This window comes from Drosophila sulfurigaster, chromosome 2R (genome assembly GCF_023558435.1).
Source record: "Drosophila sulfurigaster albostrigata strain 15112-1811.04 chromosome 2R, ASM2355843v2, whole genome shotgun sequence".
Classification (NCBI taxonomy): Eukaryota; Metazoa; Arthropoda; class Insecta; order Diptera; family Drosophilidae; genus Drosophila; species Drosophila sulfurigaster.
Genome location: NC_084882.1, coordinates 28,337,680 through 28,355,273, shown reverse-complemented (window position 1 = coordinate 28,355,273; position 17,594 = coordinate 28,337,680). Strand labels below are relative to the sequence as shown.

At 39.0% G+C, this 17,594-nt stretch overlaps 5 protein-coding genes and 1 long non-coding RNA gene across 6 annotated transcripts; 4 read left to right on the top strand and 2 right to left on the bottom strand.

Moving 5' to 3' along the window:
• The first annotated feature begins 244 nt into the window (after window positions 1–244).
• Window positions 245–2,860, top strand: LOC133836269 (testis-specific zinc finger protein topi). Its single transcript, XM_062266657.1, is given in 4 exon segments — window positions 245–541; window positions 543–1,661; window positions 1,720–2,003; window positions 2,066–2,860. Coding segments are annotated over 4 exon segments (2,283 nt in total). The 5' UTR covers window positions 245–371; the 3' UTR covers window positions 2,776–2,860.
• Window positions 2,861–2,956: 96 nt separating this feature from the next.
• LOC133836284 (small ribosomal subunit protein uS14) lies at window positions 2,957–4,136 on the top strand. The gene is made up of 3 exons (XM_062266681.1): window positions 2,957–3,115; window positions 3,579–3,678; window positions 3,747–4,136. Exons 1-3 carry the CDS (start codon window positions 3,054–3,056, stop codon window positions 3,753–3,755), a joined length of 171 nt encoding a protein of 56 aa, XP_062122665.1. The 5' UTR covers window positions 2,957–3,053; the 3' UTR covers window positions 3,756–4,136.
• A 144-nt stretch (window positions 4,137–4,280) lies between these two features.
• Window positions 4,281–8,173, top strand: LOC133836272 (mucin-2). Its single transcript, XM_062266661.1, has 4 exons — window positions 4,281–5,131; window positions 7,101–7,637; window positions 7,696–7,890; window positions 7,956–8,173. The coding sequence occupies exons 1-4, from the start codon at window positions 4,741–4,743 to the stop codon at window positions 8,171–8,173; spliced, it is 1,341 nt and encodes a 446-aa protein (XP_062122645.1). The 5' UTR covers window positions 4,281–4,740.
• Window positions 7,420–8,352, bottom strand: LOC133836287 (uncharacterized). Its single transcript, XR_009893697.1, has 3 exons — window positions 8,241–8,352; window positions 7,714–8,146; window positions 7,420–7,650 (listed from the first exon to the last, which is right to left on the bottom strand). It is a non-coding gene; the product is annotated as an uncharacterized LOC133836287 (long non-coding RNA).
• A 1,184-nt stretch (window positions 8,353–9,536) lies between these two features.
• LOC133836285 (metallothionein-1) lies at window positions 9,537–10,038 on the bottom strand. The gene is made up of 2 exons (XM_062266682.1): window positions 9,881–10,038; window positions 9,537–9,803 (listed from the first exon to the last, which is right to left on the bottom strand). Exons 1-2 carry the CDS (start codon window positions 9,900–9,902, stop codon window positions 9,700–9,702), a joined length of 126 nt encoding a protein of 41 aa, XP_062122666.1. The 5' UTR covers window positions 9,903–10,038; the 3' UTR covers window positions 9,537–9,699.
• Window positions 10,039–10,386: 348 nt separating this feature from the next.
• LOC133836278 (GTP-binding protein Di-Ras2) lies at window positions 10,387–15,385 on the top strand. Its single transcript, XM_062266668.1, has 4 exons — window positions 10,387–10,542; window positions 12,266–12,659; window positions 12,713–12,898; window positions 12,966–15,385. The coding sequence occupies exons 2-4, from the start codon at window positions 12,489–12,491 to the stop codon at window positions 13,305–13,307; spliced, it is 699 nt and encodes a 232-aa protein (XP_062122652.1). The 5' UTR covers window positions 10,387–10,542; window positions 12,266–12,488; the 3' UTR covers window positions 13,308–15,385.
• The last annotated feature ends 2,209 nt before the right edge of the window (window positions 15,386–17,594 follow it).

Genomic DNA, 17,594 nt, shown 5'->3' with positions numbered 1-17,594 from the left:
AGTTTAAAATTGTATTTTATGCCCCAAATTAAGAGCAGCACTTGGGAAGTTGCTTTGTTAGATATTAAGATTAAAGGTCGTAAGGTTTAAATGCAATACAATCTATGTCTTTATCTTTAAGGAAATAACTGTCATTTGTTTTAAACAGCGACACTATTGTCAAGGAAGCTTGACAGTTGCTGACAAAGTAGGCAACTGTGACACCTGTCTAGATTTTCGATTGTTATCAAACGAAAGAAAGTTTTCATTTCATTGGAAGTCGAACTCTGAATTAAGACGCATCGCTACCAAATTTGACAAATTTTTCTTTTCATTTGATTTATTTTCCCTTCTCAATTTTTTGCTTTTTTTGTCATTTTCTCTAAACAATAATGGATGGGGATTTGAATTTGTTCGATGGCGGCGAGTTTGTTATGGCCGAGTTTGAATGCGATGCCGAATTGCTCGTGGATCGCAGCTGTGAACTGGAACAAGGCGCCACTGTGCTGGTGGCCAATGAGAGCGATGGCGTTTTTAACTATGAGGATCTCAGTCAGTTTTTTTGGCATCACGAATGGGATACAGATGGAAACAGAGGATGCCGTTGAGCGTACACTGGCGGATCCGGATTTGAAGCAAATACTACAGGAAGCCGATGATAAGGTTGACTTTGATCCGGAAGCGGAGCGGGAAAAGTTGCGTGATTTCCTTCAAGTGCCAACTGCTACTTTGAAGCAACCGGTGAGCATCATCAAGTGTTCCAATTGCAATGGTCTCTTCCATTCTGTTGCCTTTCAAGAACATCGCTGTGAAGTCAACGCAAAGCCAACAATTGCAGCTGCTACTCCAAAGCAACCACCAGTTGCCAACATAGAGAAACCTGTGCAGCCCAAGAAACTGCCCAGTGAACGCATTCTCATCGAGAATCAGGTCCGCATACGTCGATATGTCAAAGAAGAGCTCAAATACGATCTGGAGACGGGCGTCGACAGTTCCAAGGTGAAGAAGTCCGCCTCCAAAGGTCCCAACGAGTGCAACATTTGTGATCGTAAGTTTGTACACGCTTCCGGTTTGGTGCGTCACATGGAAAAGCATGCGCTGGATTTGATACCCACACAGTCAAATGTGCCTCACTCGGCGCTCTCAGCGTTGGGTCTGATCGTTGTTCTCGAGTGCAATAAATGCGGTCGCGTCTTCTACGATGTCAAAATAGCACTCGAACACATTTCCGTGCATTATCCATTGCTGCCAAAAGCAAAGAAGTCCACAACAGTGCAAGAAACTGAAGCGGATTTGAAGCGTCAACTGAGTGCGTTGTCCGTTGAGGGAAATCAGCTGCTTGCGGTCAGCATGCAGCTGGATAAGCTTCAGCGCTATGAGCATGAATTGTTCTCCTCGCTCATTTTGAGTCATGTGCTTCAATGCGAGTTTTGTGATTACATCTTTGCGGATGTCAAATTAATGCTAAAGCATGAGGCAACTCATTTGCCTGAACGTCGTTTCGAGTGTTTCGCTTGCAGCCTGGTGATGACCACCGCCAAGGAGGCCAGTGTGCATTATCAAACTGATTGTGTGTATATGAGGGAAGGTCTCAAGCAGTTGCAGATGTGTCCCAATCGCTATTTTGTTTGCAATGTGTGCGAACTCAAGTTTGCCAATGTGGAGTTGCTCCAAGAACATCGGTAAGCAGTTGAATTACCATCTCTTGGCAGCCAATTAATCAGATACACCTTCCTGTAGTTACAGTGCATATCACTATTATCCTCGCCTCAGCGAGTCTGGGAAGCGTATGATTCTGCCCTGTGATTTTTGTGCCAGCAACTTTGAGTATGCCCATGAAATACAGCCGCATTACGAAGAGAAGCATCTAAATAAAAAAAAGCGTGAAAAGGAGTTGCGCAATAACAGTGGTAACGCTGGCGGCAATGCTGCAGTTGGTCGCTTACGGCAATATCTTTGCGATATTTGTGGCAAATCCTATACACAATCGAGCCACTTGTGGCAGCATTTGCGTTTCCATCAGGGTGAGTTGTGGCATCATCCTCATCATAATATCACTTGGTGTGCTATAGATTGTACCTGCCAGGTGTCAAGCCCTTTGTTTGCGATGAGCCAGGATGTGGACGCAAGTTTACCATACGTCCAGATCTCAACGATCACACCCGCAAATGTCACACGGGCGAAAGGCCGTATCATTGTCTGGTGTGTGGGAAGCGATTTCTCACAGGCTCCGTATTCTATCAGCATCGTCTCATCCATCGTGGTGAGCGTCGTTATGAGTGTGACGAGTGTGGCAAGCGTTTCTATCGTGCGGATGCCTTGAAAAATCATCAACGTATTCACACCGGCGAGAAGCCATATGATTGCCAATACTGCACCAAAACGTTTCGACAGCGTGGCGATCGGGACAAACATGTGAGAGCGCGTCATTCGCATTTGGATGAGAATGCCAGGTTGATGATGCGAATGCAAAAACTTGAGCTGGAAACTGCGGCTGCACTTAAGGCTAAGCAAATGCAGGAGAGCAGTAGGGATGGTGAATTTCTCACGGATGGCAGCGCGTTGACATCTGGGATGTTGGCGGATCAACAGTACGACATGGTTGAACTAGATCCGAATGATTTCTGTGATGCAGCTGAATTCGAGCAAGTGGAAATTGCGACTGATAATACGGACTATGAGGTGATATCGTATGAGCCTGAGGCATTGGAGACGGTTGAGGTGCCACAGTTTGCGAAGAAAAACGCTAGAGTTGTTGTGGTTGAAAATAACGCTGCCCAACCGTTTTATTTCTAATTAGTTTATGTATCGTTGTATTTACCGTCATTCAGACGGTTATAAATATATAAGTGCAGTGTGGCCAGCGCTGCTAATGATTTTAGGTGGCAACTCTTTCTGAATTTTATGTTGGGTGGCAACTTTAACGAATGACAGATTTTGCCTGTGTGGCCATTTATTAGAGAGCAAAGCAGTATAACTTAGTATATTTTTTGCGGTCACACTGACCAAGTGTCAAGCAGCCATTTTTTGGCGTCTGCTTCTTTCTTTTCGAATTTTCCATCGTAAACGCCAACATGGGTTTCGCTACTCTCTGGTATTCGCATCCCCGTAAATACGGCCAAGGCTCCCGTTGCTGGTAATTATTGTGTAGAGCGCAAAATTGTGCACCGAACGCTATATAATTTGCATGAATGCCTGCACTTTGAACACGTATTTTGTTGCATAGTTGATTTGCTTTGAGTTTGTGAGGTTAAGCACGCCCTCCATTCACGCATGGTGCTCCTCCCTCCCACTATACACAATATGCATATCGTTGTTGTTTCCTTTTGTTTTTGTATTTATGCTTGTGGAGTGCAAAATTTATTGCCCCCGGTTGAGTACGGAAATATGTGCTAAAACAACGTTGACAAGTTTCCTTAATGAAGGGTGGCCAAAGCAAAGCCGCAGCTGGGCAATTCCCATTTTTCGCAATTTAAATGGTTCTACAGCCCGCTGCAGCAACAGCTATGCAATTTAATGCGATTTCAAGCAGTTCAATATGCGTTATAATCTACAATAATGAGTCAGTATTGATTGAGTCTTCTTTTAAACATTTGCAGCCGTGCATGCTCCAACCGTCACGGTCTGATCCGTAAATACGGTCTGAACATCTGCCGTCAGTGCTTCAGGGAATACGCCAACGATATTGGCTTCAAGAAGGTAATTAAACACTAAATAATTTACAGATCAATTCAATAAATACTAATAAAATATTTGCTTAATTGCAGCTGGATTAAATGTGTATCCGCTTCCAAATTAGACATGCTCTGTGCAGTGTGTCGAACAACAAATTTGGCATATTAATATAAGCAGTCGCTTTTCGGGACTTCGTATATTAATATGCCAGCAACAGCAACAACAAAGCAACATCAACATAATCATTTGGAGATTTAAATGACAGCAAAGCCGCCAGCCGACGTCTGGAGAACACAAGTCCAAGGAATGAGAAAGAGAATCTATCATACACATTATTTAGTTTTGTGTGCCACTACATATGTTGCTACATATACAAAAAAGCAAATTGTCACTTGAATCCTTGTCTTGCAAGTTGTTGCCTTCTATCGAAGGTTCTTTGTTTAAATCTCCGTCTGATTAAACCCATAACAAGTAAATGTAAACACAGTTGTCTTATTTTTAAATCGATTTGCATCCTTATTGCATGTTCAACATGACGGAAGTTTAGCACGCACTCTCTTCTGCTGTCTCCTAGTTTTGTCTCGACTTCCTCATTTCTATAATATTGGGTTAGTGGTATCCACACAGTGTTTACCCAAAAATCAAAACCAGTTTGTTGCAGAGTGGCCCACTGTGTTAAAGAGCGAATTAACTTGAGCGTGTTCATTGTTCACTTTGAGAGCGGCTCTCTTAGCAGCCTAAGCTGCTGTTGCCAAAACGCGTCTCAGCTGTTGGTGCGCTTTTGGCTTTAGCTTTGTTGTATTTTGGCCAAAAGTGAACATTTTGCACACTCGAATGCTGAGTTGCTTTTGGCTGTTTGAAGCCTAAACAACGCGATCGCAGTTCGCAATTGGCCAAGCTATACACAATAAGAAAGAAACTATGTGAAAATGTGTTGAGATACTCGAAATATTAAAAATATTCGCGACATTTAACATTTGAAAAGCAACAACAACAAAGTGGTAAATCAATTTCCATTGAAATTGATGTAAAGTGCTCGTTAAACTTGGCTTGACCTGCTTTTTGTTACGTTTAATTAAACAAGAAATGGAATTGCCAGTGTTGAGTGTGTTAGTGTTAATGCTGCTGCCACTTCTAAGCAGTGTTTATATTGTGGCAAGTGATGCAACAGCAGCGACGACGCGTCGCTCAAAAAATGCAACAGTCTCAGCAGACATTGGCCAAAATAGCAGCCAAAGTCGTCAGCATATCAGTTCCAGTTCCCGTGGCCAAAGATCTCGCGGTGTTGCACAATACAGGCTGCCGCTGCCGCTTGATGAGGCAGAAACTGCGCTGCCCGCCAGCAATAGCAACAAAAATAACAACAATCGAGTGCAGACCATGCGCAGGCGTAATCAAGTTGTTATGCGACGCAGGCCACTTACCAACACTACCACAACAACAACAACTACGACTACAACAACCACAACGACAACAAGTAAGTTGCGTTTAGCAGGAGCAAAGCAATTGCATCGACTGACCGCTGCAAAGGCAAACTACTCTTGGTGCTGGCACTGACCTAGCTTTCGGTTTAAAAGATTGGTAAAGGCGACAGCAACAGCAACAACAACAACAACGAACTTTGAGAAGTTGTCTGAATGCGGCGGGCTAAAGAAAACAAGCTAGTTTCGATAATTATGCGGTGTCAGTGTCGATAACTGGAGCAGTCGCTTGCAGAGCTTTCAAATTCGCATTGTTTTTGTTGTTGTTGCCTTTGTTGTATTGTGACTGCAACTAAAGTTAGACCTTGATAAGCTTTTATTTGAAGTTTTTATTCGTATGCAAATGCAAATGTAATGCACGGTTCAAGGTGCAATTAATAGACACATTTATTTAGCAGTTGAGTGCTCTAATATTGTCACCCTTAATCAAGGATATCGATTTTAGCACATTTTTTGTAAAGCGCTAAAATTTAAATATGATCGCCTTGAACTTGACTAACAATTAGCTCGCTTTATGATGCGCAAAAATGTTGTGGGTTTTTTTTTTTTGTTGTTTTATTTTGGTAGTTTGTATGCGTCATTGAATAGCTTGAAGATGTTGCGGCTCACAGAGCTAATCGAGGCAATTGGGTCGCCAGTCACTGCTCGATTTTCCACAGTCGAGCCTTGTCTTAATTACCTGAGCCCAAACCCAAAACTGTAGCTGTTGTAATTGCATTAAACTACGCTTGCAATTGCGATTATTGTGTTTTGCACGGCTCCCAAAAACTCATTAAACCAGACTCCCCAAACTCATTAAACTGGGTAAATGAATAATACAAAGGTGATAGCTGGTTGTAATTCGGCGAGACCGCGACTTTTAGACCTCTATTGTTTACATGCTATAGTGTAATTATAAGCGAGCGATATTTACTGAACAATTTATCAATCTGGGAAAACTAAATACTTTCGTCATTATACGTTCATGAATTTGGGTAAAAAACTTATTGGGTAGTCTTTTTTAGTTCGAATTTTAAATATTTGTGGGAATAAAAGAAAAAATTAGACCTTTTGATTTTAGGTTTAAGATTTACTTCACTTCTACATAAGTTGATGCTTAAAGTTAGTGTATTTGTTAATGCACTTTATAAATGAGAACACTTGAGCTAAGCAGTCTTGACTACGCGTTAGTCAGCAAACTCTACAAGATTTACGTATATATATCAATGTTTATACGCAAGAGCTCTTGGTAGCGATTATATTTCTGTTCCCAGACTTCCCTTTCACTTTTTACAATACTCTCATAACAATTTAGTGTTTATCATTGTATTATAATAAAAATTTAGCTGGAAGACAAAGACCACTTGGATCAACAAACTCATTGTCAGACATAAAGCATTTGTTTATCGGAATCGGACAACTTAAGACTGAATAAAGTAAATAGTACCATAATTTAGTGATAAAACAGCTTGCAGGCAACAAACACTTTTAACATTTTCTCATCAGTTTCAATTAGAAAGAAGTCGTTACATCTTATAATTTTATTAAAATAAAATTTCTTAGTTAAAAGATAGATTTTCAATAAGTAGTAAGTTTGTTCCCATCTACAAATTCATTAGAGAAATATAGTTATGCATTGTATTGAATAATTTGGTCAGAGATTACAATTAACTGCCGGTGAATGGGATTTATGCTCATAGTTTTATTGGTAACCACTAAAAAGTGGGCAACGGGGCGTATGGTTACCATTTATTTGTCGGGATCGCTTTTCGCTCCAGCGCCAACCAACTTCAACTGAAACATTATTTCACTTTCAGCTTTTGTTTAACGAGACGAGAGTGTGTTTATTATTGGGTGGCGGGAACTGCGCTTTAGTTGTCTTGCAATGCTATTGCTATTTAGAGCAGAACTGTTAATGACCATTGTTAACCAATCCAATCTATATATGTATGAATATTTAATAAATACAACAACTATCACGCTTAGCGCCGCGTCCCAGTTTGGCCAATGGCTTCAATTTCTTCAATCCGAACTTCTGGAGCTTTGGCCAGCAAAGTCTTGTACCCGTAAGTGCGCCCACAAAGCAGCCGCATCCACATCCGCCCAAGAAGTTCACGCACTCGCCGTCGAGCAGTTCCAAGGACGAGAAACTTGGCTATCGCAAGCAGCAGAAGACCACAGTGAAGCCCAGGCGCAGTACAACAACATCGACGACAACAACCACGACGATACCAACTCCAACACGATCCACGGAGGGGCCATTCCGCATTGCGTTGCCCACAATCACTTTTCCCAGTGCCAGTGGCAAGGATAAGGAGAAGGATAAACGAGCTGCTGCCGATCTACGACAGCGTTTCAATTGCCCGCGGGAGAACGAAGTACGTTTCCAGTTGTTCCCCAAGATCTGCAAGACGGACAAGGATTGTGTGGTCTGGCAGCGAGACGAAATCTGCTGCGACATCTTTGGCGCCAACAGCTGCGTGGCTGGTATTGCTAAACCGCTAGAGGAGACGGCACACGCACGTTTGTTATTTGCCTGAAAATCCAAAAGACAATTGTTAATAATATATTCTCTTTTTAGCCATACTCGGTTTAATACCTCGCAAGTGCCCGACTCGTCCGCTGGCCGAACTCTGGTGGGATGTGCAGGAATGTCGCACAGACATGGATTGCTGGCCACGCGTCTGTTGCCCAGATGGACGTCGACGATACTGTCGCACCTCACAGCCAGAGTTGGAAACAGTTCCAGTGCCAGTCAAGCGCTCCTTTGATTATCGTAAGCACTGAAACTGAAAATACTCGCACTTCACAACACTGAACTGCTTCTTTTCCCTCTCGCAGTGTCGGAGTACTTGGAGTGCACGGCGCCGCCGCCGCCCATCTTTGATCTGCATCCAAAGGCCTGCACATCCACGCTGGACTGCTTTCCCAATGTGTGCTGTCAGGAGGCGGGATTGCGGCATTGTCGACCACCTAAGAAATCGGTGCTCACACTGATGGCCAATTTCCTCAACGTTGACTTTGTAAAGCGTCTGACACAAAATATTGTTATCAAGTAAACAAACAACACCCACTTCATATTTATAAAGCAAGCAATCGTTTACACGATGAGCTATTGCGATTTACCTATGCTTGCCCCAATTTGTGCATATTGCGTGACATCAGCTGCATATATTTATTACATTAACAATAACAATTCACAATTTGAAAACGAGTTCCCACTATTTTCACCCCCCAAATTAGGGTTGCCACTTGACAAGCATAATTGATATCAATCTAAGGTTATCGACCTTCGATGAAATGCTATCGAGAATTATAGCTTTTAAAATTACATGTTTAAATTAAAAACTTAACACAAATTGAAAAAAGGTTGGTGCAAAATGGCAATTGCGCACATAAACGAACAATTATCTTAGTATTGAGAATGCTTGTATGTGTACTTTTTTTACACAATTTCAACATTACCTGCATTAGATGTATATATCTTGCTCACTTGCACACCCACAATTATTGTTGTTCTTCCACTGATAGCCGTTATATGTATGTATTTATGTACATAAGTCTTTATGTATGTAGATACGGTTGCACACCAGTAGTGAGACCTACTTACACTTACTTTTAGTCTTAGATAATAAAAGCGATTTGTTAAAGCTACCACTTTGCGAGTATTTTTTTTACGGCCCAAACTACGTTTCAGCAATTAGCATAGGTTGGTTAGCTGAGCCGTTGTCGATCTCCACTAAGAGTTGTTTGTGGGCGCAAAAGGTTAAAAGGGGTATGGTTACCTATTGGCCTAAAACGACCTTTTGCCATGTGGAAATAGAAACAGCGAAGGTTTTGTTCTTTACCTTGCGGCGCACTTTAAATTGCGCACTTGGAAAATGTCAGATGATTGGTGATCTTATGACTCAGATTATGCGAAAACTCATACAATACAAACTTATACAGTATTTATTTACATCATAAAAACAATTATGTATTTTTCTTACACAGAAACATTACTTTTTCAGCGACGTTCTCAGAAACGCCTTTGTAATTATTCTTATCAATTATGAAAAAAACCTGGTCAGCTATTTCCTTGAAATTGCATAACATTCTTATGCATACATACATAACACATACCTTTGCCTATACATATATACATATGTACATACATGCACACAAACATACTTAACTACTTGTACAGTACGCAATACTTTTGGCTTTTACATAGAGAAACAAAATACTGCAACGACAACTTAATGAAAGCACAAAGTAAATGGGGAAAAGGTTTCAAATTTCCCACAAGCTGCAAAATCAAGTGAAAAAGACAGAGATAGCGACGAGACTGAGGCCAGTCGGTAAAAAAAGTTACTTAACCTAGAAAAGCATAATTGGACAGTCAAGAGATTGCACAAGCAGAAGAAATGACACAGCGTCGAGTATAATTTCAATTTTGGTTTATTGCATATAATTCAGTTAATTGAGAGAATCAGACAGTCAAGTTTACATTGCTTTGAATACAAATTATGTAAGCATGTTATATGTATGTGCGTATAATATAGGAAAATGTATTTTAAGCTTGAAGATTGATGATGCTTCTGGTTCACTTGGAAGCGCAACCGCACGACTTCTTGTTCTCGCCACCGCACTTGCAGTCAGTTCCGCAGTTGCAGGAACCCTTGTTGGTCTCAGAGGCGCATTTGCAACCTGAATAAAGCAATAAAATCAATTAATTAATTTTGACATAACCTCACTTTTCAATTTGATCCTTTTGCTAAACTTACCACTTCCGCATGGGCAAGGCATTTTGCTATAAATTGTTTTTTCACTTTTCACTGAAGACGAAGAAAACTTTTTGATTTTTCACTCAAGTGCTGAGTCACTTTGCTTTTTGCTGCAGAATACAACTGATGCACAATCCACGGATGTCGCCCGATTTTATACACTTTCGAATCGAGGCTTTCCACATCGGGCGGGCAATTTAATTCCAGTTTTGCACACGCGACCGGCCGGCTACAAAATTCTTTCGTGCCGTGTGCAAAAATCGTTGCGGCAACAACTTTGAAAGCTGTGTGGTGGGGTTTGTGTCTCGGCTAAAGAAAGTTTCTTATATGCGCGCCTCTTTTGATGTGCGAGCGAATGCGCTTGCGTGTGAAGCGAGAGCAAAATAAAAGAAAGAAACGTGTGGTGGATTAATGGGGCGGTACTGGGATTTCTTATCGTCGTACACAGCGAGCGTGTGTGTTCGTTCTCAATGTAGGAAAACCCTTGTTGTCTATCTGTCCATTCATCATCGGCTTCGGCCTGCGAAAGCGAATGCGAATGCGGAGAGAGTTAGTTCGTCTGTGTTTTTCCGATTTCTGAGTGCGGCTGCAGCACAGCAGGAAAAGTCGTGTGACATTTTGCCAAAACGAAATTTATGTGCAACGAAATGCAAGAGCTGCAAGTAAATAAAATACGCAATTTTCCATTGTTTATTATTATTGTTATGGTTATCTCCCCGCCCCCTTCGCCTATCGTAAAAGAAGCCACAGTCAAGGCAATAACAAGGAACTAGGAGAAAAAAAAAACAACACAGGCAAACTGACAAATTTGTGTATTTTTCTATTTCAATTGCCTACTGGTTAATGCGAGTGTGCGTGTGTGTGTGTGTGTGCGTGTATTATATGTAGGTGCAAATGCAACACACATAAAATCAATAAATCCAAGTCAAAATAAAATAAGCAAAAAAAAAAGAAGAAAAAAATCAACGACTAACGCGTGTACAAAATGTTGTGCGTGAGCTGTGTCTCCTATGTGCGTGTGTGTTAGTGTGCGTGAGTGTGGGTGTGTAAGTTTGTGGGCGTGGGAAAGACAACAAAAAAGAGCAAAACAGTAAGGCAACGGCAAGCACTGCGTAGGAAATTAGGTGGCAGCACACGACAAAAGGACACAGTGTGTGCGGAAGTGAACAATTTAAAGTTTGTGGTCACCAATACTCCTGCATGCTAGTATATAAATACATATGAGCGTATATAGTGATATGTGTGTGTGTGTGTGTAGGAAGGGCTAGCGATTATTTAGCCCACGCATTTGTTGTTGTTGTTGTTGCTGGTAATTTTGTTGTTGTAATCGCCTGCACTTCAAAGCATCTATTTATACTCTGTAGGCGTGTGCTGTGCCCCTGTGTGTGTGTGTGTATAAGTGTGCACGTGTGTGTGTGTGACCATAATGTGAACGAGTTGATACCTGAGCCCCAATCACAATCAAAAAACAAGTAAGAAAGCTACAGTCAAGTGTGCTCAACTGTGAAATACCCGTTACAAAATAAATAGTTATAAATTGTGAGCGCCAAAAAGTATGCTATAGATTTAGACTCCACGAAATTTGTTTTTCCAAAAGCTGTAAAGCAGTAAAGATCGAAGATAGTTGTTTTTGTATATTTTTCTATTAGATGAGTGTGTAAGATCTGTGAACTCTAAAACAAACTTGGTTTGTATTTGATCTGTTAATGTGTTGATCTCTTTAGCCTTATTAGTTTCAGCTGTATAGAATTTTGTTTGATTTGTTTTTTATTTTGTTTACATCCAGTACACAGTCAACATAAAAAACTAATTTAGTTCAATTTAATGATAGAGTAATACACAAATTTAAGTAGGTATTATTTTCTTACATTTACGAGTATAATTTGTAACTCCAGAAGGTGTTTTAAAGATGTTCCTTTGATTACTTATAAAAGCTGACTGGATTCAAAACTTTTTCAGTGGCCACATATGTTTAATACCCTTCTGCTCTGTTGTTAACGGGTATAATCACCCGCACCCCTCGTGCCCAGGCCGCCCACGTAGCAATAATAGTATGTAATCATAATAATAATGATGATGATGATATTGGCAATGACGTTGGCGTTGCCTATGGCTATATAGCTAGATCTCTGCTTTCGTTAATTTTGACAACAAATAACTACAACAACAACAAGAACAACAACAACAAAATGAAAATAAAAATCAATACCCTGCTCCTTACCTTTTTGTTTTTTAAATACATTTTGCTAAAATTGGCACAGAGTAACCTAGCACATTATGAACCCCCAAAAAAACAAAATGTCCCCAGACGCAAGCGAAGCGTGTTCTGAAGAGGTTGTTGTGCGTGTGTGGTCGCAATATTGATTTGTTTCTTAATCGTTGCAGATAAACCAAAGTATGGCGCTCAAGTAAAACACAACACAACACAAAACATTCCACACAAAAACCCGGCACAACTCGACAACAGCGAAAAACAGCTAGAGGGGCGGCAGAGGACTCCACACATATTGTTGTTGTTGTTGCCGTTGTTTTCGGCAACTTACCAAGGAGGTCCTCCCACCACACCAGACCCCACCACACCACACCACACAGTAGCCTAGATTCCAAGATGACGGAGCAAAAGAATCAAGTGACACGTGCGGCGCCCGAACAGAGCAACGACTATCGAGTGGTGGTCTTTGGTGCCGGTGGCGTTGGCAAAAGTTCCCTTGTGCTGCGCTTCATCAAGGGCACATTCCGCGAGAGCTATATACCCACCATCGAGGACACTTACCGACAGGTTGGACCCACTTAAACATATGTCATTTCTATTTCTAATGTCCTTTCATGCAGGTGATCAGCTGCAATAAGAACATTTGCACATTGCAAATTACGGATACGACGGGTTCACATCAGTTCCCCGCCATGCAGCGTTTGTCCATCTCCAAGGGTCACGCCTTCATTCTGGTCTATTCGGTGTGCTCCAAACAGAGTCTCGAGGAATTGCGACCCATTTGGGCGCTAATCAAAGAGCTGAAGGTTAGCCAAATGCGCTCTTCTTCACCTCCGTTTTTTTTACGCCCCTAATCCTCTTGTCTATTTTTAGGGTGATGTGAATTCGATACCCGTGATGCTGGTGGGCAATAAATGCGATGAGAGCACCGAGCTGCGTGAGGTGTCGCAAATTGAGGGGCAAGCGCAGGCCACCACTTGGAGCATATCATTCATGGAGACGTCGGCCAAGACCAATCACAATGTCACCGAGCTGTTTCAGGAGCTGCTCAACATGGAGAAGACGCGCACCGTCTCGCTGCAGTTGGATACGAAAAAGCAAAAGAAGCAGAAAAAGGAGAAGAAATGCAAGGAGACAAATGGTGCCATACCGGAGAATGGAGAGGCGGGCGCCAGTGGAGCTGGTGGCGTCAAGGAGAAGTGCGGCGTTATGTAAAATGTAAAATGTTCAAGCAAAACATGCATAACACATGCATGTATTATATTTGAGGTGACAGACAAATACTCGCATTGGGGACAGTTGGCAGTACTCGAGAACTCATCCCATAAACACACATACACATTACAACCACATATGCATATAACATATACATATATTATATATACCACTTTGGGACTGATGTTATCAGAGAACACAACCTGCATACCAAACAAAAAAAACCAAAAAACAGAAATGAAAATATATTATTAATTATAGATGAATAATAGGACAAGCATTACAAGTATATTTTGCATACATAGATTTTATCCCCAACATCTTTTAGAAGATGATCAACATAACTTCTCCCTCCCCACCCCCACACACCCAAATCGCACCGACATGCAAATCATATGAATACAATTTGAATTTTGATTTTTGGGAAAAAACAATGAAATGAAAAGAAATCGAAAGAAAAAACTATTACATCTGAAACGTAACGGCATACATATCAAATACACATAAACATACTTTGCATACATCGCATGACATACTCGCACATACTATAAGATCAGCATTATACTGGATATGATCATAATGATAATGATAATGATATATGAATATCTCAAATGAAAAGCCAAAGTACCTACATATTTAAACGTAATAAGACATACAATTTTTATCTAACTAACTAACAATCTATCTACTAAATGATAAACCAAAAACAAAATACCAAAATACTAAAAACCAATTACAATGTGTATTTACATAAAACAAAACAACCTTCATTAACTTAAAACAGAAGACAAATACAAAAGCAAACAAAATACTTAAGACAATTATATGGAGCATTTGTACTGGGAACAGAACGGAATCAAATCGAACAGCAGAATCGAGCATTTCCGTTCCATTCCGTTCTGTTCCGTTTGTTGGCAAAAAGTCTCCTTTCTGACTATCAATCAATTGCTGTATAACTATTTACCACCAACAAAATCTATTAAAAACAAATTGCTTTACTTTCGTCGCTTGAAAAATGTATAAATAATACTCAGAATCATAGCCATCTATCTAACTATATATATGAGATGATCGAACGACAAGAAATACACGAAAACAAAAGACGCCTAATTCATTTCTTCAGAATTGTTTACTTTCCACTTTCAAAGTTTAGTGCATAATGCATTTTATTGTATGTATATTTGAATATGTATTCATTTACAATTATTTGCTGAAATTTATTAACACTTAAAGTATAATGCAGTTATAATAAATTAGCTTTAGTCAAAGGTTCAAGCTTCGCGTGAGGATCCAATGTTTGCATTTGGGATCCTTACACTAGGCAATAAGCACAATTTTTTGCCGCTCATTAAGAAATTGTAGAGTTAGTTTTAATAAACACAAAATGAAAAATCGAAAAAAAAAACAAACCAAAAAATGAGGAAAACTAAACATCGAAGTTATCGAAGAATGTGTGTGCGAAGAATGGAACATATAAGTTGCCTGTTTTTTAAAAACGCAAATTTTTAATGAAAAATGTATATCTATGATTAACTTGAAGTAAAAACGGTTCACAACAAACAATATTATGGTATTTAACAATCGAAATCGTTGGTTGGCTTGTGCATAGGTGTAGGAGTTAAAGTCGATTTGAGGAATTCAAATTGTTCGCGTTGTTTTGCTGTTAATTGATATTAAAATGGCATTAGTTATTATGTATAAAGAAATGATGATGATGTATATTCCTATCCAAAACCACGTACACAGTAAACAGTTTCAATTAACTGATGTTAAACTATTGTAATTATTCTTATAGTTAATTCTTATTATATATTATGACTTTGCTCATTTCTTATGCACACAGTAAACATACAAAACATACACTGAATAATAATGAAGAACGTGAATGATAAAGATCATACATCCATACATATTACTATATTAATATTATATACCTAGTACATACCTATTATATTGTTGAATTTGTGTAGAAAAATTATTAACCAAGATTTTGATAGCGGACCAATTTGCGTATAAGATTTCAGAAATCAATTTAGATAAATTCTCTCGGTTTGCCATAGTCAACAAAAAAACAAAAACATAAAGTGAATGAACGTAATAATACAATACAATAATACGCGTACATAGTATATTATTAATTATTATATAGTATGTATGTATTATGTGAAACCTAATGCCAGCCTTAGTTAAAACCAAAATCTTATTATGTACTTGTTAGCATGATCCTGAGTGCTTTAGGTTTGCCCCTTAGTTACCCCGATAGCTTTTAGTTAGGTTTGTTAGGCTCTTGACAGCAAAACTGGTTATGGCTTAAACAAAAAAAATGTACGTGCCGCGTATTGGGAGTACAATACAGTACAATAGACATATTATATAGATGACATCAAATGAATAATTAGTTGCATAATAATGTTAAGAAATGTAATGTATAATAATGTAATACTGCAGCAGACATTATTATACATATGTATGTTTGTATTTGTATGTAATTCGAAAGTATAATTTAAAATACAACGAATGAATATATTTACACCGAATTATTTTTAATTTTTTTATGAATATACATATATATATATATTAACTTATTATACACACAACATATTAGTTGTATATTAAACTAGTTTATTATTCACGATGAATATTTGATTATTGCTTACATTTCAAATATGCAACTCATACAAACAAAGAGAAAAACACTCAATGCTAATAATATGTTGTAAATATATGAACAAAAATAATTCAGCAACAAAAAACGCCATTATTGGCAAATATATATACAATTTTGAAGTGGCCAGCAGAATAAAAAAATAATATATATATATATATTATACATATATAGGAAACATGTAATAGACAGTTTTTGGGAGGCCTATTAATGACACTTAATGAAATCTTATTGTTGGAGATTTAACTTATAATAATTATCGTGCAAAAATGAAATAAATACACGCAAAAAATAATTTAAATAAAGAATAATTTAACTATGACAAAAATTATTACGTGGTAACTGACTCGTTTACTTGGGTAAAAAACTGGTAAAAATTCTTTGAAGTATATCATCACAAACATTACATTAAATACAGGCTTAAAGTGGCGACACTGCTAAGAGTTGCTAATATGAATATCATTATCATTATCGTCGTTGTCGTCGACGACTGTAAATCCAGCTTCTTGAGCGATGTCTGCAAAGCTACTGCTGGCATTAAGTTCCTCACTCGATGTATCTTTTGAAGTAGGCTTGACTTTCTTGGTTGGTGAAGTGCTTTGTGGTGGTGCCTCCAGTTGCTCCAGCACCTCTTCAACCCCAGAAACGGCTAATTGTGCTTGCGATTCCGATGTTGTTAATTGCGCACGGTTCATCACGTTTAGCAACATTTTCAGGTTCTCACCCGACAAAGAGTCGCTTGCTGAGCCACCTGCGAGGGATGCTTGTTGCGTGGCTTCAACGGGTGGAGGCGGGTTCCGATGCATGAATTGTATCCTTACCTTGGACTTGTGATGTATTTGAAGGTTAGCTTCATGCAGACTAGTGCAATTAATACAATTATTTTATACTCGAACCCTAAACCATCTACAGAAAAAAGTTATTTTCTATTGTTAATTAATTATTTCCTATGTTAAAACTTACTGGTTAACTTGATCATGGTATCCGTTGTCTTCTCCAGCAGCATTTCAATTTGTTTTATGAATATGACAAAAACTTGATCGGGTCGACAAAACGGCATATTTGATTTGGTTGATTCACTACAATTTGTAAAAAGATAATTGTATTGATAAGATTGCTATAAATAATTAATCTCAAGATTAAATTCTTCTGTTAAAGATACTTGCATTAAACGTTTCTTTTGTATTTGTTCGGGGGTTTCCCTTGAAATAAAACCAAATAGTCGCGAAAACCAGGAACTCTGATCAATTTCTTCATGACTATCAATCACTTCCAACATGGCATCGACTTCCATTTTCTAAAGTACAGCAGCATTTTGTTAATTTCCGCAAGTGTCTTTTAAATTAGTAAATTTAATACTTACTCTATTGCACTCCGAAAAAGTGTGAATATAGCCAACTATAAATACGCCGACAATTACAATACGGTATACCTGAATCTGAAAACGTTTTCTCATAAGCCAACCGACACCAGTAGAGAGCAATGCTGTCAATACCTGGCAAAACGAGTTTTTTGTTTATATTTCCACACATGGTGTTCTATAAAAGGCAATACTAACATCAGATATTTTCAGCAACTGTACAAAATCCTTGTACATGTTTGTAATAAGAGCTTTTATTCCC